The 26,174-nt window shown below is 48.7% G+C and overlaps 1 protein-coding gene across 7 annotated transcripts in view; it reads left to right on the plus strand.

Moving 5' to 3' along the window:
- HLCS (holocarboxylase synthetase) overlaps positions 1-26,174 on the plus strand; it is a gene marked incomplete at its 5' end in the record, with an annotated part of 169,427 nt that overhangs the window by 12,379 nt on the left and 130,874 nt on the right. For 2 of the 7 annotated variants that reach the window (XM_080919307.1, XM_080919304.1), the window contains 4 exons: positions 13,008-13,142; positions 20,390-20,552; positions 20,769-21,703; positions 25,644-25,826. In XM_080919307.1, the coding sequence (XP_080775433.1) occupies positions 20,453-20,552; positions 20,769-21,703; positions 25,644-25,826 (1,218 nt within the window). Of the gene's footprint in view, positions 1-4,489; positions 4,576-10,733; positions 10,929-13,007; positions 13,143-15,930; positions 15,981-20,389; positions 20,553-20,768; positions 21,704-25,643; positions 25,827-26,174 lie in introns of those variants that run through there. The other 5 variants (XM_080919306.1, XM_080919302.1, XM_080919303.1 and 2 more) reach the window with 5 other exon arrangements.

Below are 26,174 nucleotides of genomic sequence, written 5' to 3' on the forward strand. Positions count from 1 at the left end.
TCTTACACAACCGTGAATTGATTGATCAGTCCTAACCCAGTGACACTGGTGCAAATACAAAGGCAGGTGCAGGCTCCAGGTCCCACCTGTTCCCACGAGTGTCTTTTTCTTGTCTAGGACCCATCCCAGGATTTCACGTTGCATGTAAAACCTTTATCTAAATGTTATTATCACCATCACCACCATCATCATGTGTGTGCATGCATGTTATTATCACTACCACCACCATCATCATGTGTGTGCATGCATGTGCACAGCTCTTGACGGTCAGAGGACAGTTTTATGGAGCTGCTTCTCTCCCTCCGTTTTCACGTGGAGGGACTCAAGTTGCTAGGCTTGTGCAGCAAGCTCCTTTATCACTTAGGCACTGTTTCATTGCAGCGAAGAGAAACCATGACCAAGGCAGCTCTTTTTTTCTTCATAAAAGAAAGCATTTAATTAAGGACTTACTTACAGTTTTGGAGGATTAACTCATTATCATAATGGCAGGCAGTGGACAGGCAGGACACTGAGGCTGAGGCTGAGAGCTTTATATCCTTTTCAGCAGGGAGATGGGGAGGGGAGGAGAAGAGAGAGGGAGAGGGAGAGACTGGACCTGGTGTGGTCTTTTGGAACTTCAAAGCTCACTCCCAGTGACATACTTCTTCCAATAAGACCACACCCCTCAATCCTCCACAAACAGTTCCATTCTGTTATGTTAAGCATTGAAATATGAGTGTCTGGGGGCCATCCTCAGGCAAACCAGCACACCTGTGAGTTATCACACCAGCCTTATCTTTTTTATTTTTTAGCAAGTTTCTCAGCATGTTTCCCACTGGCCTGGAACCCCCTCCACCCCCTGAGTGCTGGGATAATAGAAATTCAGCCCTGTGCCTGGCATGGAACTTTTAATAAGTAAATCAAAACTTTTTTTTAAAAGACAGGGTCTTACTCTATGCCTGGCCACCCAGGAACTTAACTATGTAGTCAAGGCTGGCTTCAAACTTAACAGTGATCCCCTGAGTCTCATGAATAGTAGGATTGCAGGCCTGAGGTACTATTCTTGCCTGCTGAGCTTTGCAATTTTTAACTTGAAGTTTTTGCAGCTGGTACTGAATTACTGACTGAACAGAAAGCCCATCCCAGGCCTCCTCCTCTTCCTCCTCATAGCATGCACTTACCCTCCTCTTCCTCCTCCTCTTCCTTCCCCTCTTCTTCCTCACAGCATGCACTTGCCCTCCTCCTCCTCCTCACAGCATGCACTTGCCCTCCTCCTCCTCCTCACAGCATGCACTTGCCCTCCTCCTCCTCCTCACAGCATGCACTTGCACTTTTGGTGCAAGCTGTTTCCTCAGGTGACTTGACAATTCTCACCCACAGCTTTCAGGAGTGCCCAAATTAGGGACAGTCCCAATCTCCTCCAATCAGGATATAGGTTTTCTCAGGGCTTACAGTGACAAACCCAGAACCTTCCATAAGGTGCCTCATGTGGATCTTTGATGATAATATGTACACGTGTGTGTTTGTGTGTGTGTGTGTGTTTGTGTGTGTGTGTGCGCACAACTGTGTGAGTGCCAACAGCATGTGTGTGAAGCACAGAGGACAACCTAGTCTTTGATAATGGGTCTCAGGGGTTGAAATCAGAGCACCCAGCCTGTGTGGCAAGTGCATTTACCCGCTGACCACTGTTCAGGTCTTGGCTCTTGGTTGTTATTCTTGTGGGAACTGCATTTCTCCAGGGCGCTAGAAAGCCATAAATGCATCCCCTAGCTTCCTCATTTGGTATTGAGAGCAGGGGGCAGTCACTCAGTTATTCTAAATTTCACTTTTCTCCTCTGCAAGGAGGAGGCCATAAAGGCTCTTTTGCACAGTGTATAACTCCGCTTCCTATTATTTTATTTAATGATTTAAGAATTTATGTATGTGAGTACACTGTTGCTGACTTCAGACATACCAGAAGAGGGCATCAGATCCCATTACAGACGGTTGTGAGCCACCATGGGGTTGCTTGTTATTGAACTCATGACCTCTGGAAGAGCAGTCAGTGCTCTTTACCACTGAGCCATCTCTCCAGCCCTCATTTAAGTTTCTGATGGAGGGGTCTCCTATAATCCCCGGCTGGTCTTGACTCTCTGGGCTGAAATGACCCTGCTACCTCATCCTCCCAAGTCGCTTGAGTCACACTCTACCTACCAGTTTTCTGTTGTTATAACATCACTGGGGGCTGGGTAAAGAGTAAATTTTATTGAGTTCACAGTTTTGGAGTCTGAAGGCCAGGATTGGGTAACCCCTTCAGTCTGGCCTCTGGCAGGGCTCTCGGGAAACAGAAACAGTCACGTGCAGAAGCAAACACACTGACTGCTCTGTAACATCACATTCTGTGAGAACTAACTGAGTACTGGGGGATTCCATTAATTCCTTCTGAACATCACATTCTGGGGGATCCCATTAATCCCTTCTGAGGCCAGCAGGCCCCCAGGGCCTACACACCTTCTTCTAGGCTGGCAGCTCCAGCCTGCAGCCCAAGGGCATCCCAGGACCGCTATGAATGCTTCCCAAAGCAGAACCACAAACTTACTGCAAACATTGTGAGGTTTGTTTGTTTGTTTTTTCCTGTTAACCTGACCGTCCAGTTCTCAAGTGTGACGCTTGCAGATGACAATGCCTACCACCAGGTAAGAGGTTGGCGGTGCCTGCAGCTTGTCCTGCCATAGATGTCCCATTGCCTCCCATTACTGCTGCACTGGAGACCAAGCCTCTAGCCCGTGGTTCTCAGGCTTCCTAATGCTGTGGCTCTTGAATCCGCTTCTCCCGCTGTGGTGACCCCAACCATCACACTATGTGGTGACCCCCCAACCATCACACTATGTGGTGACCCCAACCATCACACTATGTGGTGACCCCAACCATCACACTATGTGGTGACCCCAACCATCACACTATGTGGTGACCCCAACCATCACACTATGTGGTGACCCCAACCATCACACTATGTGGTGACCCCAACCATCACACTATGTGGTGACCCCAACCATCACACTATGTGGTGACCCCCCAACCATCACACTATGTGGTGACCCCAACCATCACACTATGTGGTGACCCCCAACCATCACACTATGTGGTGACCCCAACCATCACACTATGTGGTGACCCCCCAACCATCACACTATGTGGTGACCCCAACCATCACACTATGTGGTGACCCCCCAACCATCACACTATGTGGTGACCCCCCAACCATCACACTATATGGTGACCCCCCAACCATCACACTATATGGTGACCCCCCAACCATCACACTATGTGGTGACCCCCAACCATCACACTATGTGGTGACCCCAACCATCACATCATTTTTGTGATAATATGATGTATTATCACAATATAATAATCACAATTACCTCATAATTGTAATCTTACTACTGTTATGAATTGAAGCGTAAATATCTGTGGGGTTTTTTGATGGCCTTAGGTGACACCTATGAAAGGCTCATTCAGTACCCATGGGTCACCGATGCTCTAGCCCCTGAACCCTCAAGGACGTATGGAATGCCTGGGGCAGTGGGTACTGGGAACGTGGTGTGGCCTGTCAGTGTCTTGAATGCCAGGCAGAAATGGCCTGAGTTCCCTGAGGTGAGGAACAGCAGGTGTTTGGGAAAGGATCAGTGGGACCAAGGAGGCCATTTTACTCATTTCCAGATCATACTGGGGGCCTGGAGTAGAAAGATTTACATGTGGCTGTTCTGCTGTAGAAACAAGTGGGATGTGGAGGCAGGAAGTCAGGGCTCTAAAATGACTAAATTCTGGCTGAGAGTGTAATGGAGAATAAGCTATTGTGAGCACAGAGGGAAGAACTCAGGAGCTGACTTGTGGGGGGAAATGCACTTGGTTTTATTCAAGTTGCCTTTGAAGTGGCAGCCAGCTCTACAGTGAAGTGTGGACGTGACACAGTGTCACCGAAGCCTGGGACAGGACAGCATCACAGTGCTGGGCCGTGTTGGTGGCCGAGGCCAGCAGGATGGGCAGGACCCTCAAGGATGGTGGACTTTGGGCTGGAAGTTGGAGTAAAGGCCTACGGAAGCCTGAGGGTCCAAGGTGTTCATCTGCCAAGGCTGTAGCAAGGTGCTGCTTAGTCTGGGAGCTAGAAGTCCAAGGTTGTGACCAGCGTTGGTTTTACCTGCTCCTCTCCTTGGATGCAGATGATGTCTCTAGGTGTCATCGTATGGTTTTTCCCTCTGCACAGCCATGCCTTTGCAAGGACACTAGTGACACTTACTAGATTTGGGGCCACTCGTATGCCCTCATTTTACCTTAATCACCTCTGTAAAGGGTTCGTCTCTAAATACGGCTATATGTGAAGTTTCTAGGACTTCACCATTTGTATGGTAGGGGCACAAGTCACCCATAAACACTGGACTAGAAAGATCCCGGAGGCTGCGTACCCCCACCCCCAATTCCTACCTCTCCCTATTGGATGCCAGAGCCTTTGCCATTCGATTCTAGGAAGCTTCAGCCTCAGTGATCTTTGGCCACAAACAAGGAGCTTCCACACCCTCCCTCCTCTTCCATCTTCGTCTTCCACAGGAAAGACTGGTAGGTTCTGGTTTCTGTCATGTGACCTGGGTCCTGGAGCTCATGCCCATCCCTGAGGTGGCAGAGCAGCTGCTCTGTGCTCTCAGTAAAGGTGTGGGCCATGTTCTCAGTGGGCATGCATCGTCCTGAGGCAGAGGTGTCTGTCTGTCCTGCTTGGTCGCCATGCTGCACCCTCATACAGCTCCAGCAGGTCCTCTGTTGAACCCCCTTTGTCTGACTGGTTGTTTCTGTTGTCGGGCAGAACTATGCTCAGGAAGCCTCGGATGCAGAAAGTCAGCACAATGGCTCTGCAGTGCGGCAGAAGTGAATAATAGGGCTTATAAAGGACTCTCTGCTAGCCTGTTTAAACCAGTTCTTCCCAGGATCATATTTTCTAACGCCCTGGGGTCAAGCATCAGGTTGTCTGTCGCTGGTCTCTGACCTGCTACAGGGCCCCCTGTGCACTGTCAGTCTCTCTGTCCTGCCTAACCTCATCTCATGAGTTCGGCCTTCTTTGTTTATTCCAGATCTGAATTCATTTCTGGCGTCTCCTCTCATGTCAAGTGTGTGCTTCCAAATAAATGGAGGGTCTTAATTTAACATCTGTTTTGAATCTTATGAGCATGGGTATTTTGCTTGCATGTATGTCTGTGTACCAGGTGCATGCCTGTTTTCCAAAAAGGCCAGAAAAGGTCATTAGTTGTTGCAGTAAATATTAAAAGATGGTTTGGCTTATCTCTGTATCGGCCCCCTGCGGTCTCACTCCGAGGGCCCCAATTCTAGTACAGAGTCGGTGCATAGACTCTGTCCCTTGGTCCAAGCTGCCCCAACTGTCTCACTCTGTCCACACGACTCCCTTCTCTGGCGGTTTATTCTGCCTGCCCTACTGCCTCCGTCCTGGAATGTTTCTTTACCCCAAATCCTAACAAAAACACAACTCTAAGTAAGGCCCAATAGCTTTTCATACAGGTTTATATATCCAGTTCTCAATCCACAAACCCTCTAGACAACAAGATTGCATCAAATGGATAAAGATACAAACTGCCCTTCTATATGAAATGAAAGACCTATAATATCCTTAAAATGTTTATAGCTACCTAACACCAATTAAGCCCACCTGAATCTAATTCAGCCTTCCTGATGTCCATTTTGGATCTTCTCTTTGGTCCTCCTGTGTTCCCTGACCTCTGACCCCCTCTTTCTCCACCTCCCTTCCCCTGCCAATCACCGGTTCTCACCTTTATTTTACTAATTAAAATAGGAGGGTAAGTGAACTAGCCAGCCCTTCTTGGGGAAATGCAATTAATACAAACGCTGCAGGACCATCTACAGTTAGATCTCTTGGATCTGCAGCTATAGACAGCTGTAAACCACAGTGTGGATGCTGGGAACCAAACTCAGTCCTGTGGAGGAAAAGCCACCCTCTTACCCGTGGAGCCTTCTCTCCAGTCTGAGTGTCTTATGGTAGTGTATTCATCCTTTCTGTTGTTTTGTTATGCTCACCATTCTTGGTAGGTCTGAAGTGTGGTGTGTGTGTGTGTCACACCCAACAGCACATGTGTGGAGGTCAGAGGACAAATTGTGAGAACCATGATTTTTCTCCTTTCACATGACCATGTGGGTCTCAAGGACTTGGCAGCCTAATCATCATTCTGGTCCATCTGGGTGGCCCAGCGTTCTTGGAATCTTAATTAATGTTTTTATATTTGGAGATCAGAAAAGTGTTTTCTGACAACGTTGTCTTTTCCTTTCTATGATGCCTTAGTTAGGGTTTTACTGCTGTGAACAGACACCATGACCAAGGCAATTCTTATGAAGGACAATATTTAGTTGTGGCTGTCTTATAGGTTCAGAGGTTCAGTCCATTATCATGAAGGCAGGAGCATGGCAGCCTTCAGGCAGACATGGTGCAGGAGGAGCTGTGTTCTATACCTTCATCTAAAGGCTGCTATGAGAAGACTGGCTTCCAGGCAGTTAAGTTAGGAGGAGGTCCACAACCCCGCCCACAGTGACATACCTAGTCCAACAAAGCTACACCTAATAGTACCAGTCCCTGGGCTAAGCATATACAAACCATCACATTCCACTCCCTGGCCCCCATAGGCTTATTCAAACACATGAGCCTAGGGGGGAACATACCTAACCGTAGTATAATAAAAAAGAATATTAGGTTCAACTTCTAAAGCCCCTATAGTCTATAGCAGTCTCAATAATGTTAAAAGACCAAAGTTCAAGGTCTCTTCTGAGATTCATCCAATGTCTTAACTTTAATCCCCAAAGCAAGATGGGAAACCAGCTGGGCAAACTCCAAACTCTGCATCTCCTGTCTGATGTCAAAGTGGCCTTCAGATCTCTAACTCCTTTTTCATCTTTCTTTTCCCTGGGCTGGTTCCACTCACTGTTAGCTGCTTTCCTCAGCAGATATCTCATGGCTCTAGCATCTCAAAACATCTTGGGGTCTCCTAGGCAACTTCAATGTTACAGCCTCTTGTTTCAATGTCTGGGATCTACACATGATCTTCTGGGCTCCCCCAAAGGGCTGGCTTTACTTCTCCAGCTCTGCCGTCTAAGCTCAGGTTGATTCACTCCACTGCTGCTGCTGTTCTTGGTGATTATCCCATGGTACTGGCATCTACAATACACTAGAGTCTTCTGCTTCAACCATAGCCTCTCATAGGCTCTCTTCATGGTGCCAAACCTCAAATCCTCTGCATGACCCCTTCAGTCCTGTGCCATCATCTGCAACTGAGGCTCCACCTTCACCAGTGGCCTTCCATGGCCTCTCATAGTTTCAAGCCTCAGCTGTTCTTTATGACTCCTTCATGCCTTCAAAACCAGTACCACTTGGGAGACTCTTACACATTACCAAGTCCAGCTGCAGCACTGGGTACAACCTTGGCTATCTCTGGAACAGAGCTTCTTTGTGCTCTTAGAAAACACTTCCCAGAAGAGTTCACCTCAGTGATGCTGGTCTCTTCTTAATTGTAATTAATATGAGTACACTGTAGCTGTCTTCAGACACACCGGAAGAGGGTACCAGATCTCATTAAAGATTCTTGTAAACTACTATGTGGTTGCTGGGAATTGAACTCAGAACCCCTGGAAGAGCAGCCAGTGCTCTAACCACTGAACCATCTCCCCTCCTGCTGATTTCCTTTTAATCACTGCTAATTTCTCAGCTCCAGATAACCAGCATCAATTGTCCCAATAGTCTCTTCTATTCTTGACTCTAAAGCCAGAGCCACGTGGTCAAAGCTGTTGAGTTCTGCTGTTCACTGGGACTGGAACATGACCTCTTTGTTTTATTACATTATCACCAGCTTTCTGTTTTCCAACTCCTTCACTGCCTAAATAGGCCTTTCCTGAAACTTGCTCTGTAGATTAACCTTGAACTCAGAGATCTGCACAGGTCTTTTCTCCTGGAGTCAGGATTAAAGGCATATACTGTCTTGCCTGGACCTAAATTTAGCTGGGTAGGATCTTGCCCAAGCTCATCATTCCCTTAATTCAATTTAATATTCCTGAACACAGGATTCAGCTCCATTTCACTTCCTAATACCCCTTTAATACTCGAACCATATATTATATATTTCTCCTTTTTCAGTTTGCTATGATTGTTTAGAACACTCTTCATGAGACTTAACCAGAGAACAAAGTCTATGATTGGTGTTTCTGAGACTTCCTTTGTTAAAGCAATCAATCTGAGTCTCTTTTCCTTAGCTTCAGGGAGACTCTTCAGACAAGGGCAAAAAGCAGCCACATTTTTCACCAAAATTCTACAAAACAGTCTCTACACCACATACACATTCAGTTCTTCTCCACTGACACCTCTTGGGTTTGGTCCACCCAATTCAAATCACTCACAGCAGCAAAGTCTTCCATATTCCTACTAGGATGACCCATTAAGCTCCACTTAAAACATTCCACGACTTTCTAAATCCAAAGTTCCAAATCCACATTCTGCCAAACAAAAGCATGGTCAGGCCTGTCACAGCAACACCCCGGTCCCTGGTACCAACTTCTATTTTAGTTAGGGTTTTACTGCTGAGAACAGACACCATGACCAAGGCAACTCTTATAAGGACAACATTTAACTGGGGCTGGCTTACAGGTTCAGAGTTCAGTCCATTATCATAAAGGCAGGAACATGGCAGCTTCCAGGCAGACAGGGTGCAGGAGGAGCTGAGAGTTTTACATCCTCATCTGAAGGCCTCTAAGTAAAGACTGGCTTCCAAGTAGCTAGGACCAGGATATTAAAGTCCACACCCACAGTGACTCACCCAGTCCGTCAAGGGCACACCTCCTAATAGTGTCACTCTGTGAGCCAAAGATATACAAACATCACATATACACATATTTAAAAACAAGTAAATCAGTTTGGAGATCTAGCTCAGTGGTAGCATGGCACTGTGGGCTCTGCCTTCCCTGGGTAATACTGCACCCAATAAGAGTAAGGCAGGATAAGTAAGCCAGGAATTGTGGCTTCTGTGTCTGTCTCCTGCCTTGGCTTCCAAAATGCAGGCTGTCCCTCCTCCCCAAGCTGCTTACATCAGTGTTTTTATAACAGCCATAGAAAGGAAACTAGAACAGTGTCCTAATTAGGTTTACTATTGCTGAGATGAAACATCACAGGCAACAGTGAGCTGGGGAGGAAAAGGTTATTTGGCTTATGCTCCCGCATCCTAGTCCATCACTGAAGGAGGTAGGGCCAGGAACTCAAGCAGGACAGGGCCCGGGGGTTGGGGGAGGGGCACTGTCACAGAGGCCATGGCGGAGTGCTGCTTAGTGGCTTTCTCAGCTTACTTTCCTATAGAACCAGGGCTAACTTATGTTTGAGGGTCATGAAAAGAAGAGGAACTGGACTAAAGGTCAAGTATTGGGAAGGTTTGACTCTAGTTTGTGCCAAGCTGACATCCACTATCCAGACAAACACTACGTAGTGTTAATTAGTGCCATGTGCAGAACCACTTCCACTAGGGGGAGCAGACTGCCTTCCTTGCAGGTACAGCCTGCACTCCTGTCCTCAGTGAGCCTGTTTCCTTCCTGGGCTCTCCGGTTACACTCTTGTTACCACACCATCTCACCGACAGTCTGAGGTTTTCTTTTCCAGACAAGCTTTCTTTGTGTGGCCCCAGCTGTCTGGCAACTCCGTAGACCAGGCTGGCCTGGAACACAGAGATCGGCCTGCCTCTGCCTCCTGAGTGCTGGGATTAAAGGTGTGCACCACCACTGCAGAGAGAGTAGCCATTACACATGGGCACTTCCACTGCCAGTGCACTTTAAAAATCTATCCTGGCATTAGGCAAGACACGGGAGCAGTATACCTGATTGTTCTTAATGCATTATGCTTCTTGTTTACAGGGAGGGGCAAGGGCCAGGGCCCCAAGCAGCCAGAAGTAGTTTGTTCAGAGTTATTGTGGATGAGAGGCTTCAGGGAAGAAAACTGCTGTTCTTAATTGTTGGGAGAATTGTGCTTCTCCTGGGACAGGACCTCTGGGAATCATCACTGATGTTCCCTCCTTGCACCGGCTCAGGATGCTCACAGTTAAACTGGTAACAGACATGTAGAGGGAATAACCCATTTACAACACCCCTTTGTGCTTTTCATGAATTCGCAATTTTTTGAAGGTTTAGCATGATCTAATAAAATAGCCTCACCTGAGTTTCTAACCGGGCAGGGTAGAGGCTGTCACTCCATCAGCTCTGATTTGTAATGTCTTGATAGTTGGCCAATACTGGCTGTTGACATAAACTTAGGCCCAGTGCCTTACTACTCTGCCCAGTCCCTGTATGTCCCTAGCACAGTCTCTCTCACCTCCCTAGTGCTCTCTCACCTCCCCAGGTCTCTCCAGCTCTAGAGCACATCTCCAATTTCCTGGCTCTTCCTCTCCTTTCCCCCTCAGAAAAGCCAGCCTCCTAAGACCAGACAGTGACTGCGCTTTTCCTTCCCCGTAGCCTCTTTAACCCGAGGTACCCTCTCCATGGTCCTGGCGCCCCCAGCTGCTACCCAGCTTGCATCCTTCCACCTCTAGCGCATCCCTCCCCTGCATCCTTCCCTGCCCAGCACACCCGCCCTGCCCTCAGCCCCCTCCAGCGGCGCACGCGCACTCCACCCCCTCCCCAAGCCTCGCTTCCGGCCGGGGCGGGGCCTGGTGCAGGCCGTGGCGCGGGCGCCGGCCATGCTCATCACGCTGTGCTACCTGTACCTGTGGGCGCGCTGGGGGCGCCGGCCGGCCGCGCTGGTGCTCTCCACGGTGCGGCGGCTGCGCGCCTCGCGCTGCTCCTTCACCTTCTGCCGCGCGGCCGCGCAGCCCGGGGGCGCGCGCGTGTGCCTGAGCCGTGGGGGCCGCGTCTTCTGTGTCGGCGAGAGCCAGGTGGGCGGCGGGCGGGGGCGCCGCGTGGACGGGGCGCGGCGGCATTGCAGCCCCGCTAGCACAGTCGCACAGCCCACGCGCGCACTGGAGCCTGGGAAGCCCTGCTGTGCGCCGTCGGCCGTGGGCCAGCTGCCCCTCCCTCGAGTCTCCGGTCCCGCAGTAGTAGCAGGGACATCCAGGACTTCTCTCGTGGCACCTAGTGTTTCCGTGGGCTAGCTTCTCGCCCTGTCGTAGGGTGATGGCCGCAGCCTCTGGGAAGGGGGCACTAGCCATTTGCACAGCCAAGGGACCTAACTTTACAGTGCACTTCCTGACATATACTCATGGCCATCGCCTGTTTAGGTGAACATCTCAGTGTTTTGCTTTCACCGGTCTCTTGCCCTTCCGCATCCTTCTGGAACCCTGCCTCACTTTCAACACTAAACTGAGAGTTTTCTCATAGATGTCAAACCAAAACCCCCTATATGAGAATCATAATCTTCAGGGTGAATATTTTTGTCAAGCTGCTTAGGAATGGGGATGGAGTCCTGCTTCAAGGGAACTAACAAAGAACACTAAGAAATAACTATGGGGCCTGGAGATGGCTCAGCGGTTAAGAACACTTGTTGCTTTTGCAGAGCACCCGGATCCAGTTTGTTCCAAGTCCCTACATGGTGGCTCATAACCATCTGTAACTCCAGTTCCAGGGAGTCCAAGGAATATGGGTGGTGCACATACACACATGGGGGCGAAGCAGCTGTACACATGAAATTAAAGAAGAATACGCTGTGAATAACACTGAGTTTTCTCCGGGTTTCCCAAGCTTACAGCTACAGGACTAGATATGACTAGTGCCACCTGAGGCAAGGCATGTGCGGTGCACACAGCTGCTGCCCCTCCTAGAACATCTGGGCTCAGTTCTCTTAAACCATTTGAGAGAGATCACAAAGATGAGTAAGTGATGGTGGAATTTTCCACAGTGGCAGCAGCCTCCAAGCTGATTATTTAAAGCAAAACCTTTGGGATTTATATCAGAGTAGAGTATTTGCCAAAGAGAACTTCCTAGATATTTTGAACATGTTCATGACCTTGCCTTTCTAACTATGGTAACTCAGCTCTTCGCACTTCCCTGCTTCCGAGCCCTAAGCAGGGCACAGCCTGTGGACACCTCACCCCGATGCGCTCCTGCTTGTCTCTCAACCAGAGCTTTGCCCACGCATTCCTACTGTGTCTGGATTCAGGCTGTGGCTCTGAGAAGGTCTCTCCATGCAGCCTTTTCTACTGTAGGTGTCCCTTGATTATAGTGGACTAAAGCCTTTTACAAATCAAAGTACAGTCCTTCCAGAAATCTGAAAATGAAGGAAGTGGATTTTCAAGGTTGCTAGTTCACCTAAAACAAGATATGAGCACCCAAGGATGGCCCAGTCCCTAATATAAACAATGTGACATTTGCATTCTGTGTGGTCCTCCCATATTTGAGTCATCTCTTGGTTACTTCAATACCTGATGCAGGGCAAAAGCTGTAAATGGTTGTTATATAGTGTGGTTTAGGGTCAATGACAAGAACAAAAGTAAATTTATTTGTATAGACAACTATTTTTTGTTTGAACCCAGGGATGTAAAACCCACAGGTGAAAATGGCCAGACTCATCTGCTGGGTTAACCAGTCTTGTCTCTAATCCACTCCTAAAAACTTCACTGAATTCTTGACTGGGTGCACATTTCCTTTAAAACATGCCTTGTCGTGTAGGAAAGGTTCTCCCCTGGAGTAGCTTCAGTCTCTGGGTTTGATGACTGTGTGACTTTCAGAAGTTTACAAGGCGCACGACTCACTGTTAACCATGCTTTCTTCCCCATGCGAGTGGAAAGCTCACGGAGGTTAGGCTGTAAGGAGAAGTGGTCAGAATCACTCTGTGGAAACAAATATCCAGAGACTTGGACACTCTTGTTAACCAGACAAGGAAGGGCCCATGTGGCTGTTTAAACAGCACGGTTAGACAAGAGACTGGGAAGGAGCAAGGGGAGGGCAGGCCAGGCACACTGAGCCAAGTGACACACACAGGGGGGTGACACTGAGTTCTTTCTTTGTTTTATTTGTAGTCTGTGGATGACTTGAACAAATGGGCCCTGTTTCTTGTGTCTCCCTTCATCCTTGAGGCAGAACATATTGCGTTTGTGACAGAGAGCATTTGGGTACAAGGCACCAGTTTCCAGGAGCCAACATCTTCAGAAACTGTGAGTGACATGTCTTACTTGTGTGTGTGTGTGTGTGTTTTCTTAAGATTTATTTATGTGTATGAGTGCACTGTAGCTGTCCTCAGACACACCAGAAGAGGGCATCAGATCCCATTACAGAAGGTTGTGAGCCACCATGTGGTTGCTGGGACTTGAACTCAGGACCTCGGGAAGAGGAGTCAGTGCTCTTAACCACTGAGCTGTTTCTCTAGGCCCTACCTGTGTATCTTAAGGATGTGTCTCAGTCCAAACCCAAGTGGGTTTTTGTTTTATTATTATTTATTATTGGTCTGTTTCTTTTTCATGAGTGATCTTTCCCGGACTTTCTGCATAACTTTCCTTCTTTTGGGATATACTGGGTCATATAAATGCACTAGTCAATTATGTCCGTCTCTGTGCATGTACATGTGTTTGTGTGAGTGTTTGGATGTGTGTGTTTGTACGTTTGGGTGGATGTGGAGCCAAGGGACAACCTACGGCATCTTTAGTTTCTCTACCTTGTTTTTGAGACATGGTCTGATACTGGGACTTGGGGCTCAGTTGTTCACCAACCTCTACCTTCCCAGAGTGAAGGCTCACCACTCCTGGTGTAGTTTGGAGCTAGGGTTTATACTCAGGGCTTCGTACAAACATGGGGAGTGCTTTATCGATGGAGCCGTTTCCCTGGTCCCTCTTTTTTTTTTTTTGTATAATTTTGTTCTTTTTACACTTACTGGTTGATTGATGGATTGTGTATAGATGTGTACACGTGGAGGTGAGCACTGAGAATCAACTGCCATGAACCAGTTTTCCTCCTCTGTGCTGGCCCGGGGCTGTCTCAGATGTCAGCACAGGCAGCAAGTGCCTTCGCCTACTGAGCCATCTTGCAATGTTTTTGGGCAACAGTGTCCCTTTTGTGTTCTGTCCCAGGTGGACTGGTCTATCCCTATAGTCTCTTCCTTTCTCTGGCACCCCAAGTTGCTTACGTAACTGCTTCCTTTCTGGATAGCTGTCAGGAGCAGGCTGAGAATACTTCAAATTCACTCACAGGTCCAAAACTTGTGGTTTGTAAGGAGAGACAAAGACACACACACACACACACACACACACACACACACACACAGAGAGAGAGAGAGAGAGAGAGAGACAGAGACAGAGACAGAGACAGACAGACAGACACCAGAGAGAAACAGAGGGGGATTGCTTATCTGGAGCATGCTGAAAATTCTTCAAACTTAGTCACAGGTCTAAAACTTGTTTATAAGGAAAGACAGACAGAGACAGACAGACAGGAAGACACACACATACACAGAGAGACAGACAGACAGACACCCAGACAGAGACACACAGAGAGAGAGACAGAAAGATAGCTTGTCAGGAGCAGGCTGAAAATACTTCAAACTCAGTTACAGGTCCAAAACTTATTGTTTGTAAGGGGACACACACACACACACACACACACACACACACACACACACACACACACACACATACACAGAGAGAAAGAGAGAGACAGAGAAAGACAGAGAAATATTCCAAATTAACACCTTTCCTTCTCCTTCACCCTCCCACTGTGTAAGTAACAATTTTGATCCATACAGCTCCCCATATCTTTGTTTCCAAGGTGCCTCATTTCATCTCCTTCTTGAGCCTTTTAAAAATGAGTACACCATAGCGGGAGTGAGGGGGGCAGGCAGGCCGAGGACCCCACTTTCCAGAATGTCCATGATTCATTGTTTAACTTTTCTACGCCCAATGGCAAAGGCATGCTCTCTACCGAGCCCCTGGAGATATTTTACATCCATCACACCCTATGCTCAGAGCTGAGGTGCCTAAAGCCCCGGGGGCCAGGAGACAGATTTACCGGAGCCTCATTCTCACGGTGCCAAAGGGACCACGAATGGTTTTCATTTGCAGATTCTGCATTTTCTAAGGGTAAAGGTTTTGTTAAGATGAGTCTGGGCAGCAGTACCTGTGGCTGACTAGAGACTCTTTTGGTATCAGGAAAACAGCTGTTGAGGCCATTTCTTTTTTCTTTTTTCCTAAAAAAGATTTATTAATTATATATATATATACACTGTAGCTGTCCTCAGACACACCAGAAGAGGGCACCAGATCTCATTACAGAGCTACCATGTGGTTGCTGGGATTTGAACTCAGAACCTCTGGAAGAGCAGTCAGTGCTCTAACCACTGAGACATCTCTCCAGCCCCTGAGGCTATTTCTTTTTTAATGAAAGTTTTTGTACATAGAAATGACTGTTTATATATTTTCCTTTTAGAGAATTATTTTCAAAACAATGGCAAATGATCATTTAGTTAAACCACATGAAATTGTTTACTTCAAGTTTTTTCATCTCTGAAAAGTTTGTATATTCTTTGGGTATTTATTTTTATTTGTCTTTTTACTACATTTATTTATTTGTGTATGTGTGCACATGCCCTACATAGCATGTATGGGCTCAGAGGACACCTTGAGGGAGTCAGTTCTCTGCTTCCACCACGTGGGTCCCAGAGATCAAACTCAGGTGATTACATATCGTGATTAGATCTTCGTCACCGTGACCTAAGCTAGGGTCATCTGGGAAGAAGGAACAGCTAATGAAAAAATTCCCCCATCAGATTTCTTTTAGGCAAATCTGTAGGGTGTTTTCTTGATTCATGATTGTGACCCTGAGCTTCAGCGCTGGGACAGATTCTGCCTGTCCCGTGCTCAGGACCAACCTCAGCTCCCTGCTTTGATCTTTGGCATCGACCTCTGGCATGGGTTCCTCTTTCTTCTCTACCTCTGTCTCCATCTCCCAGTGCAGATCTGAAGTGTCCTGTTTGCTGTTACTGGCTGGACCGTGACTGCGCCCAAGTGAGTATTAGTGGCAGTGGGGCGGGGCTTCGCTCTGATGGGAGGAGTTTGCGTGGTCTGGCACTTGGACCTCTCAACTCCATCAGGGGTGTGTCTGTGTCGTTCCAGGGCCTTCCGTCCTCAAATACCTTTGTTTCTTCTTCCCTCTGAGGTGTGTGAGGATTTACTTTTTGGCTCCTTTTCCCTGAAGCCGGCAGGTGCAGAGGCATCTTGAGAGCTTTCTGTTGGCTGGGTGCTCCCCAGCTGTGTGCAGCTAGCAGCAGCTGACACCAGTCTGTGACACTAGTGGCCTCCCTTGGGAGCCAGGCCTACTTTGCTCTGATCCTTTGCTTGGCTCCACTTACCTTCATCTGATGCACACCCAGGCCTTAGTGCCTCCTCAAAAGATAGCCCCGCCCATCGCCATGCATGGCCTTAGCACAATGTCTGTAACACACTTCTGCTGGTATCCTGGTGTCCAAGTCACCAGGGTTTGACATATACTGATTTATCTATTTCTTCTCTCTCTGTCATGTTCAGTGTGTGTGTGTATGTCTGCGTGTGTCTGTGTGTATAAATGTGAGTGTATGTATATTTGTCTGTGTGTATGTGTATATGTATATATGTGTGTCTCTGTGCACTCATTCACAAGTGCATTTTTGATTTTGAAAACAGAGTGCCTCTGTAGCCCCAGAAAGTCTTGAACAGAGGGCAACCCCCTGCCTCAGAGTCCTAAATATTGGGATTTCAGAAGTGAGCCATGATTCCAGCTAAGATGTCAGTTTTGAAATGTGGAGGCTGCTGAGCCCTGCTCAGCTCCGACCTTCCGTATGAAGCCCGTGCGTGGGCTCCATGTGATGAGGTGAGGGAGGCTCTGAGTTTGCCTAGAAGATTCTTGGGTTTCTGTTTCTGCGAGTGTTCTGCGTTTATCACTGTCCCTCCTCTGTCTCCTTGTGGTGCAGATTCACTTCTGTGTCACTGTTTCTCTAAGGAAAATCCAGTTCAGTTTACATCCTTAGAATACTAAGGAATAGAATTCCTTTCTTCTTTTTCTTTTTAAAGGTTTGTTTATTTATCATATGTAAGTACACTGTAGCTGTCTTCAGACACTCCAGAAGAGGCCATCAGATCCCCTTACAGATGGTTGGGAGCCACCATGTGGTTGCTGGGAATTGAACTCAGGATCTCTGGGAGAGCAGTCAGTGCTCTTAACTGCTGAGCCAGGAATAGAATTTCTTGCATGTGCTATATTAAGTCTTGGGACCAGAAATCATTACAGTATCTGACCCTTTACTTTCTACACCTGATATGTTTTGTACACTGTTGGCATGATGTCATGAGTGCGGGGCGGGGGAGGGGGTGCCTTAGTAGGCCCATGCCGAGGCATCCCTCCCTGAGGTCTAGGATAAAATGAAGTTTATTTTGGGGCATGGGAAGCAGGGTAAAGAGGGAGTGTGGGAAGGAAAAGGGGCAGAGAGGGATGGAGAGGAGAGAGACAGAGGGAAGATGCCGGCCGGGAGCATGTGGAGACAGAACGAGGCCAGAGAGGGAAAGGGGTAAGAGAGAGGGGCCCGAGAGGCCAAGCAGTCTTTTTATAGCAAGGTTGTTAGGAAACTGTTAGTGGTACCTAGAAGAACGGCTAACAGTGTCTCTATGTTTTGTTTGGGAACTTGCTCTGAGGGTAATCACCGTGGTGGGCCTGGCTCTTTAAGGAGCCTCCCATTTAAACCTTCCTGGTCTTCCAGAGAGGTGATCTCACCAGTTTAAGAATACCCGGTGCTCAGATCAGCCTGCTCCAGGGCCCAAGTGCAGTCTCTAGTGTGGACACTAGCCAACAGCTTCCTTCTTCCTGAGAAGATTGGAGTTTGGGATTGCTCTGGCTAAAAGCTCTTGATGCTCCAGCACAGGGCTGAAGTTGGGCTCACAGTACCCAAGTAGGGCAGCTCAGGGAGCTCTGGTGCCCTCTTTCCCTCTCTGTAGGCAGCAGTGTGCATGTATACACACACACACACACACATACATGAAAAGTTGCTAGGCAATTTGCATGTCATAAGACTCATCCTTCTAATGCATACAAGCCAGTTAAATAGTTTCTGATGCCTGCTCAGCATTTCACAGTTATTGCTCCTGTATGACCTAGAGAACCTTCTCACCTCAGAAACTGTCCTCCCACCAGCTGTCCCCAGCCTCCCATTACTAACTCTAGTCAATGTTCTGACTGTGGATCTACCCATTTAGATATGTTGCATACATGTACAGTATACACATATACATATACATACATATAATACACATCTAGACATATACATACACACATACACACATTATACAAGCATATACATACATATACACATACATACATACATAGGATCATATATGAACTTTACTTACTGGCATCTGTTCTGGCAAGCTTTATGTCATCTTGACACAGGCTTAGAGCCATCTGAGAGGAGGGAACCTCAACTGAGAAAATGCCTCCATACTGCTGGCCTGCAGGGCATTTTCCTACCAGTGACCGACGTGTAAGGGCCAGCTCATTCTGGGTGAGGCCGCCCTGTGCGGTTGCTCCTGGGTTCTGTAAAAAGTGGGCTAAGAGAGCCATGGGAGCAAGTCAGTGAGCAGCATCCCTCCATGGCCTCTGCATCAGCTCCTGCCTCCAGGTTCCTGCCCAGACTTCCTTTGATGAGCTGTGATCTGGGAGAGTCAGCCAACAAACCCTTTCCTCCCCACCTTGGCTTTGCTCATGGCGCTTGTCACAGGATAGACCCCTGACTGAGAGCGGATCTTTGAAGACTGTATTGCGTTAGTGCGTCAGTACCGGCCCAGGTCTCCATTTATGGACATGCATGTGCAGGCCTTAGGCATCACCTATTACAGGAGAGCAGGATGGCTTTTGGCTTGGGGACTATGTACAGCGCATACTCAGATGGGATTGCTTGGTCATGTGATAACTTCTGATTCTTGAAGATGCTGAACTGTTTGCATCTCTACCAGCAATGCATTCAAGCTCCAATTTCTTCTTTAAAATTTTCCCTCACTACATTTATTCTCTGTGTGCCTGTGTGTGAGTACACGCGTGTGCTTTGGTCGGTTCTGTCCCTCCATGTGGGTCCTGGGGCTTGTACTCAGGTGTCAGGCTTGGGGGATATTTGCAGCATCTCAGTATTGTGCTCACTGTTGCTGGTAGGAACAGCTCCCGCCAACTGAAGACTCAGCCTCAACTCTGCTCCTTCCTTGGTAAAAGATTGTTTTTTAAAAAACTTTCTTATGTAGTGTGTCAGACCCGAAGAGGGAGAGGAGTCCTCAGAAACAGCAGGAAGTGCTCTTAGAGACTGAGCACTCTCCAGCCCCTGTGTCACTCCAGGCTCTCTTTGATGTCATTGCCACACAGATCTGAGATGATCATAAGGCTGTCATCTTCTCTATTTTACCAAGAGGGTGCTGTGTGGTGCAGAAGCTTGCACAGGGCCAAGGAGGGCGGGGAGAGGAGCGGAGTCCTGGACTCTGCAGCCAGGCTCCTCTGAGAATGCTGGGAGATGGTGAGGCTTTCCTCTTCTCTTGGCTCTTTCGCCCTCTAGTGGTGGGATTGTGAACTGTCTGTAGTGTCTTCCCATGGTAAGGGGTGCGGGGACCTGGGTGATGGTTCAGATTCCTGGGATGTAATGATGGAGTCACACCCTGGGAGTAGAGGTCTGATGTGCTATCAGGTAGATCTTTGCAGCTGGCCTGTCTGCTTGAAAATAGCTTGTGGGTAGGTTTCCTTTACGTTATTGGGTGTTGTGGACTCTCCTGTCCTGTACCTGTGACAAATGGCAGGTTAGGTCACTTGTCTGGAGAATGTCCCTGTCACCTTCAGTGTCTAAAGCAGCTAAGGCTTTAAAAAAAACAAAAAACCTTTATTTAGTTTTAAATTACCTTACTTTTTATTTTAATATTATTTTTAAATTTAATTCCATGTGCACGGGTGTTTTGCTTGCATATGGCTGTGGTGCCCATGGGATCAGGAGACGGCATTAGATTCCCTGGAACTGGAATTATAGATGATTGTCAGTCACTGTGTGGGTGCAGGGAGCTGAACCCAGGTCTTCTGGAAAAGCAGCAAGTGTACTTAACCATGGAACCGTCTCTCTGGCCCTCTGTTTTGAGTTTTGAGGAAGGGTCTCACTTCGAGGCTTATGTTGGCTTTGAAGTGGAGATCCTCAGGCCTTAGTCTCATTGGTGCTCCTGAGAGGTGTGCGTCCCACAGTAGGCACACATCCAGTCACGTTAGACGGCAGAGTTCTGTTAGTGCTTTGTAACCAGTCTCTCTTCCTAGGTCAGGTCAGAATGTAACCTGCTGGATACACCTGCCTGTCTGTAACCTAGTGTCTGGATGTTTTAGATGTGAGGGGTTCCAGCTCCTCTCTCTCCCTCTCCTGCTCTTTCCTCAGGCTGTGAAATGGTCGGACTGCTGTTTGCCGTTAGCTTGCCGGCCCGGCGATCCCTACCGACTAATGGCTAAAGCAAGTGTGGACAACTTCAGCAAGCTGGGGGTGGCCTTCATGGAGGACAGGCTCCAGATGGATAACGGCCTGATAGCCCAGAGGATCGTCTGTAAGTCTCTTCAGAAAGCGTTCTCATAACTGGGACACCGCGGTGATTCCTCGCTGGGCTGTTGTGACATCCCAGAGCCATGCCTTAGGGCAATATTTACTTCAGTCTTAGCCAACGGGTTTGTTCTCACCATAGACGTGTGTGCAGGGAGTGTGCTTTACTCTGTCGGGTTTCTCATCAGTAGTGCTGACTAATGATCTCCCATTTGTGGTCTAGCAGTTCACCTAAAGGGCCGTGCTCTGAAGGAACTCAGCAAGGCCTCCGGCAAACAAGTGCAGGCCCCGCTCCTGAGCCCAGAAGTTTCCCTCGAGGCCCAGCCTGTGCAAGCTGTCATGGAGCATGCTGGCCAAGGTGACTGGAAGGCTGCTGGTGAAGGCCCTTCCCCATGGAGGAGAGGCTGTGCCTCTGGAAGTGAGTCTGCTGCAGATGGAGACTCGGGGCCGAGCTCCACGGAGCTCTGTCCACTCCACATGTCCAGCTGCCATGAGTGTTTGGAACTTGAGAACAGCACCATCGAGTCGGTGAGGTGTGCGTCTGCAGAGAACATTCCAGATCTTCCCCGTGATCACAGCAGCAGTGTGCAAGATGCCACGGGTGAACTCTGCCCAGAACAGAAAGGGAAGAGAGTTAACATTTCAGGAAAGGCGCCCAACATCCTGCTGTATGTGGGCTCTGGTTCCGAGGAAGCCCTGGGCCAGCTCCAGCAAGTGCGATCTGTCCTGAAAGACTGCGTGGACACTGACAGCTACACTCTCTACCACCTGCTGGAAGACAGTGCTCTGAGGGACCCGTGGCCAGACAACTGCCTCCTGTTGGTCATTGCCAGCAGGGACCCTATCCCCAAAGACATACACCAGAGATTCATGGCCTATCTTTCTCAGGGAGGGAAGGTGCTAGGCCTGTCTTCCTCCTTTACGTTTGCTGGCTTTCGGGTGACCAGGAGAGACGTGCTACGGAACACAGCCCAGAACTTAGTTTTCTCTAAGGCTGATGGGAGTGAGGTACGGCTCAGCGTCCTGAGCAGCGGCTACGTTTACGAGGAAGGCCTGAGCCCGGGCCGGCTCCAGGGCCACCTGGAGAATGAAGACAAAGACAAAATGATTGTGCATGTGCCTTTTGGAACCAGAGGAGGGGAAGCTGTTCTCTGCCAGGTACTGGGGGTGGCGTCGACGTAATGGTTTGGGTGAATTTGGGACAGGGTGTGCTCTTTAAGGCTGGGACAGTGACACAGCGGCGAGGAGTTCGCCTCAGTGAGGACCTGAGTTTGATTTCCTGGAACCCATATGAAAATCAGGTGCGGTGGTGTGTGGTTGTAGTCCCAGAGCGGGGGAACTGAGGCAGCTGGATTCCCTGGGGCTTGCTGGACAGCCAGTGAACCTCACTTGGACAGTTCCAGGCCAGTGAGAGGCTCTTTCAAAAACCAAGGTGGCAGCATTGAGGGACAGCAGCTGAGTCTCCTTGTTCACCACACATAAGCTTATGTGTTCTTGTGTGTGCGCGCACACACACACACACACACATACACACACATGCGTTTAAGTGCTAGTGGTTAGTTACACTCTTGGCTGAGTCTCTACCGGTGGTCTGTGCAAGACGAGGTTGAAGGCTTTTATGAACACCCTCGCTGGTCAAACTGGATATGAGCCAAGGCAGGGGGTGGCAAGGTTAGCTAAACCTTCAGGTCAACCAAGAATTAGCCAGAAAAGTCTTTCTTGTTTTAACAATTACTAGTATCAGTCTTCCTAAAAATAAGTTAATTTACTTTCTTGCCTCAGAGCACACACTGGCTAATATCATCAAGCCCTCGTTTAGTGCAAAGGCAGAGGGTAGCAATTTGGAACTCCCTCCTGTCTCCTTTGGGTGCTCTTGGTCATGTGCGCATTTGGCACTGGGCAGATCTTCACAGCCTCTGCTCTTCTCCCACAGTCTCTTCTGTTTCAAACCTAAGTGCTTAGGGCTGGGGAGGCGGGCCAACAGTTCAGAGCCCTGGCTGCTCTTCCAGAGGACCTGGGTTTGATTCCCAGCAACCACGTACATGGCGGCTCATAACTCTCTCTGATTCCATTTACAGGGGATCAGCCTCAGTCTTCTGGTGTCCACAGGCACTGAATGCACACACATGCATCCAGGCACACGGATATTCACATGGACATAATAGATCTCTCCTTGTATCTGCACATGTCATGGTTCTTGGGTGGAGGCCAGAGGCCAGCTGTGTACATGGCCCTTGTTTGACAGAGTCTGGCTCACTCCTACCTGTGCTAGGCCACCTGGGCAGCAATCCTCCTGTCTCCACCTCCCATCTCTGTAGGAGTGCCGGGTTACAGATGCTACTGCTGAATGTGTCTTTTGTGGGTTCTGGGAACTCAGGTCTGCACACTTAGGTGGCCAGCACTCACCCATCCCTCTCACGCCTGACGTCTCTCCCGCTCTTGCTTCTTTGTTCTGAAGCCCAGTGGTTGTTAAGATGATGCTCAAAATGCAGAAATCTGTGCAGCAGGGAGATGTTCACACGGAGCCAGCAGGTTTCCTGTGAGGCTGCAGACCACATGTGTTAGTTTCGGGGGGCGCCCAACAAATGTTCCTCTTATCTTTCTCTCTGTAAATATGGTCACTATAGCAACCATGCATTCTCAAAAAATTCACTTGAAAACCCCACTTCCTGGAGCCATGTTTCAGTTTTGAAGAGTTTTTTTTCCCTTTTCCCTCATTTCTGTGCACAGACTTGTACTGGAAAATTGATTCGGCACGTCGCAACCCATTTTTCTGAGTTCCACCGCACATCTGCCTGTTGCGCCGTTTAAATTGACCCCAATACTGCCATAAAATTTGATACTGCAGTATGTTGCTCTAGGAAGAAAAAAGGCAACATGATGCAGACTCACAAATCAAAGTCCGGGGATTAGAATGTCATTTTTGGTTCTCAGTGACTTCCAGTCTCCTGTGTGGCAGGGTCACTGTTTGCTCCTTCAGTGTCTGCTGCTATCCTACCTCACAGAAATCAACCAGTAAATATTATTACAGGCTGCTTAACTTCCTCCTTCTCTGTTCAGTTTCGTAGCCTTCATCCTTGTAATAAATCTAGCACTGAGGTAACCCAGTAGGAGGCGGGGCACCCCTGCTTGCCTGCCTTCGCGTTGCCTTCACGGTAACAGGAAAAGATTCTCTGGCGATGTGCAAGCACAGCCACGAGGACTGCAGTTGCTGAGAATGCGTGAAGCCAAGAACTAAGGCTGAAATTTGGTTATCAAATGGATTTGGCATGAAGTCGCCTAAATGCAGCTTGAAAACAAACTCGAGAAGACTTCGTTTGCTCATCCAGCTTAGCTCAGGGAAGAAGTTTCGTAGCAGAGTTTCCCAGTTTTTGACATTTTGGGCCAGCTAGGTCTTTGTGGGGCAGTGTGTTCATATAAACTCTAGACGTTTATCAACATTTCTGGTCTCTGCCCAGTGGAGAGCCCTCCTCTCTAGTTGTTGCTAGAGATGTTTTCCTCTGTCCTTCAGTCCAGTTAAGGAGCTGCATGCTTCCGCGAGGTCAGGTCATGGGGTCTAGGCCTGTCATCAGCATTGGAAGCCAAAGGTCGTGAGACGTGTGTCAGGTTAGCAGAAGGCAGGGCCACACCCCCAGCGTCTGATACTCGGTCTGTCTGTCATTAGCTGACAGGTTCTCGCTTGTGCTGAGCACGGACTGCGCCCAGAGGCCCCTCCACAGCCCACAGTTACAGCATGGCCCCAACTTCAGTGGTGGTGTCCTTGGGCCCGGAGGCCTTTCTCCTTTGCATCTCTCTCCTGCACAGATCAGTTCAGCCCACCTCACCGTGCATGCTCTTGTATGGCTGCCGTCCAGTGAGGCCACACGCGCACTTATGCCTCCCTTTCTTCTTGACCTCCGACAGGAGCACAGCTTTCCATCTTTCTCTTTGTTTGTTTGTTTTTGGGCAGGGTTTCTCTGTGTAGCCCTGGCTGCCCTGCAACTTACTCTGTAGACCAGGCTGGCCTCAAATTCAGAGCTCCATCCACCTCTGCCTCCGAGTGCTGGGATTAAAGATGTGCACCCCTCCCCCACACAGAAGTTTTGCTCGTTAACCTCCAGGGCAAGCATGTGCTTGGATGGGTGAAGTGGCCCCTGGACTAGGACAGGGACCCTTGCAGGCACCCCTTTCTTTTCTAACCCCTTGAGGGCTGTCTGGGGGACAGGTCCACCCACTGACCACCTGACCACTGTTCATCTGACCACTGTTTGCCGGCTTGTTCAGATTGGCCCCCAGGTTCAACGCTGGCCCCATTATGGACAGTGTTTGGAGGTTCCGTTTGCCTTGGTTACAGCCTAAGTGAGAACTGAGTGGCTAAATGAGCCAGAGATTGGCACCAGGCTTCCTCAGCCTCCCTGTGTTCCGCTTGGAAAATCAGTTCACAAAACCAAACTAACACTAAGCATAGGTGGTTTGCTGTCGCGGAATGTAAAATCTGCTCTGGTGGAAGACAGTTCCTTCGTCCTGACAGGGATGCTGATGGAGATATCTGTGTATTTATAACCCTCGTACCACCTCCATTATATAGTCTAAACATTGTTTTAACACCTAACTTCATATAAGCCCCACATTTTAGAATTCAGACAAATGCGGGGGGGGGGTCAAGGAAGGCCTTCTTGTTGTCCCCAAAGTCCAGTCTGTCTGCCCCACATCCTGCAGACAGTCTCCAAACGATGACTACGCTACTCTGTTACTCTGATTGCAAGGCAGAGTGGGGGTCTTACCCTGACCCGTCTGCCTCCCCAGGTTCTGTAGTGTGTTCTGTTGGATTCTACGCATAATTGTGTTTCTGAATACTTTAGTCCAGGTTCAGCGACTTTCTCAAGAACCTGCAGTTGGACCTGAAAGGAGGCTGGTTCAGGGTCGGGCTCCACCATGACTTTTGAACTGGGAAGACATTTTAAGTGGCCTGTTCTAATCCTCATCCTGATGTTACATGACATCACTTTGCAGACGGTCCAGGCTGATGGGATAAAAAGAAAAGTCCTGATCATATTTTCATCAGACCTAGTGCAGACACGGTGCCCACCGTTCACCGCCTGCTCGCTCTCTCCCTCAGGTCCATCTGGAGCTCCCTCCAAGCGCTTCCCTGGTGCAAAGTGAAGACGACTTCAATGTGCTCAAATCCAGCAACATGAGGAGACACGAAGTCCTTAAGGAGATCCTGACTACCCTCGGTCTGAGCTGCAGTGCACCACAAGTTCCTGCCTTGACACCGATGTACTTACTGCTGGCCACCGAGGTGAGCAGGCTCGGGCTGGGCCGCCTCAAGGACCTCTTAGCTTGTTTGTCAGGACCGTTTTCTTGATTTCTATTTTGGCTTTGGGTTTGGTTTTGGAGACTATATTAATATATCTTTAATTTTATTCCTGTGTGTGTGTGTGTGTGTGTGTGTGTGTGAGTGTGTGTGTGTGTGTGTGTAAGGAAAGTAGAGGTGACTGTGGAGTTGGGGGTGTGACACCTTTATGGGGAAATGGAGCTCTGTCTTACGTGCTCAGAGTGCTGGTTCCATCTCCACCATGAAGTTCTGTATCTGTGGATACAACCAACTGCAGAGTTGAAAAACGATGGAAGGACCTGTATTGCGCCA

The sequence above is a fragment of the Micromys minutus genome, assembly GCF_963924665.1.
Source record: "Micromys minutus genome assembly, chromosome: 7".
NCBI classification, from domain to species: Eukaryota; Metazoa; Chordata; class Mammalia; order Rodentia; family Muridae; genus Micromys; species Micromys minutus.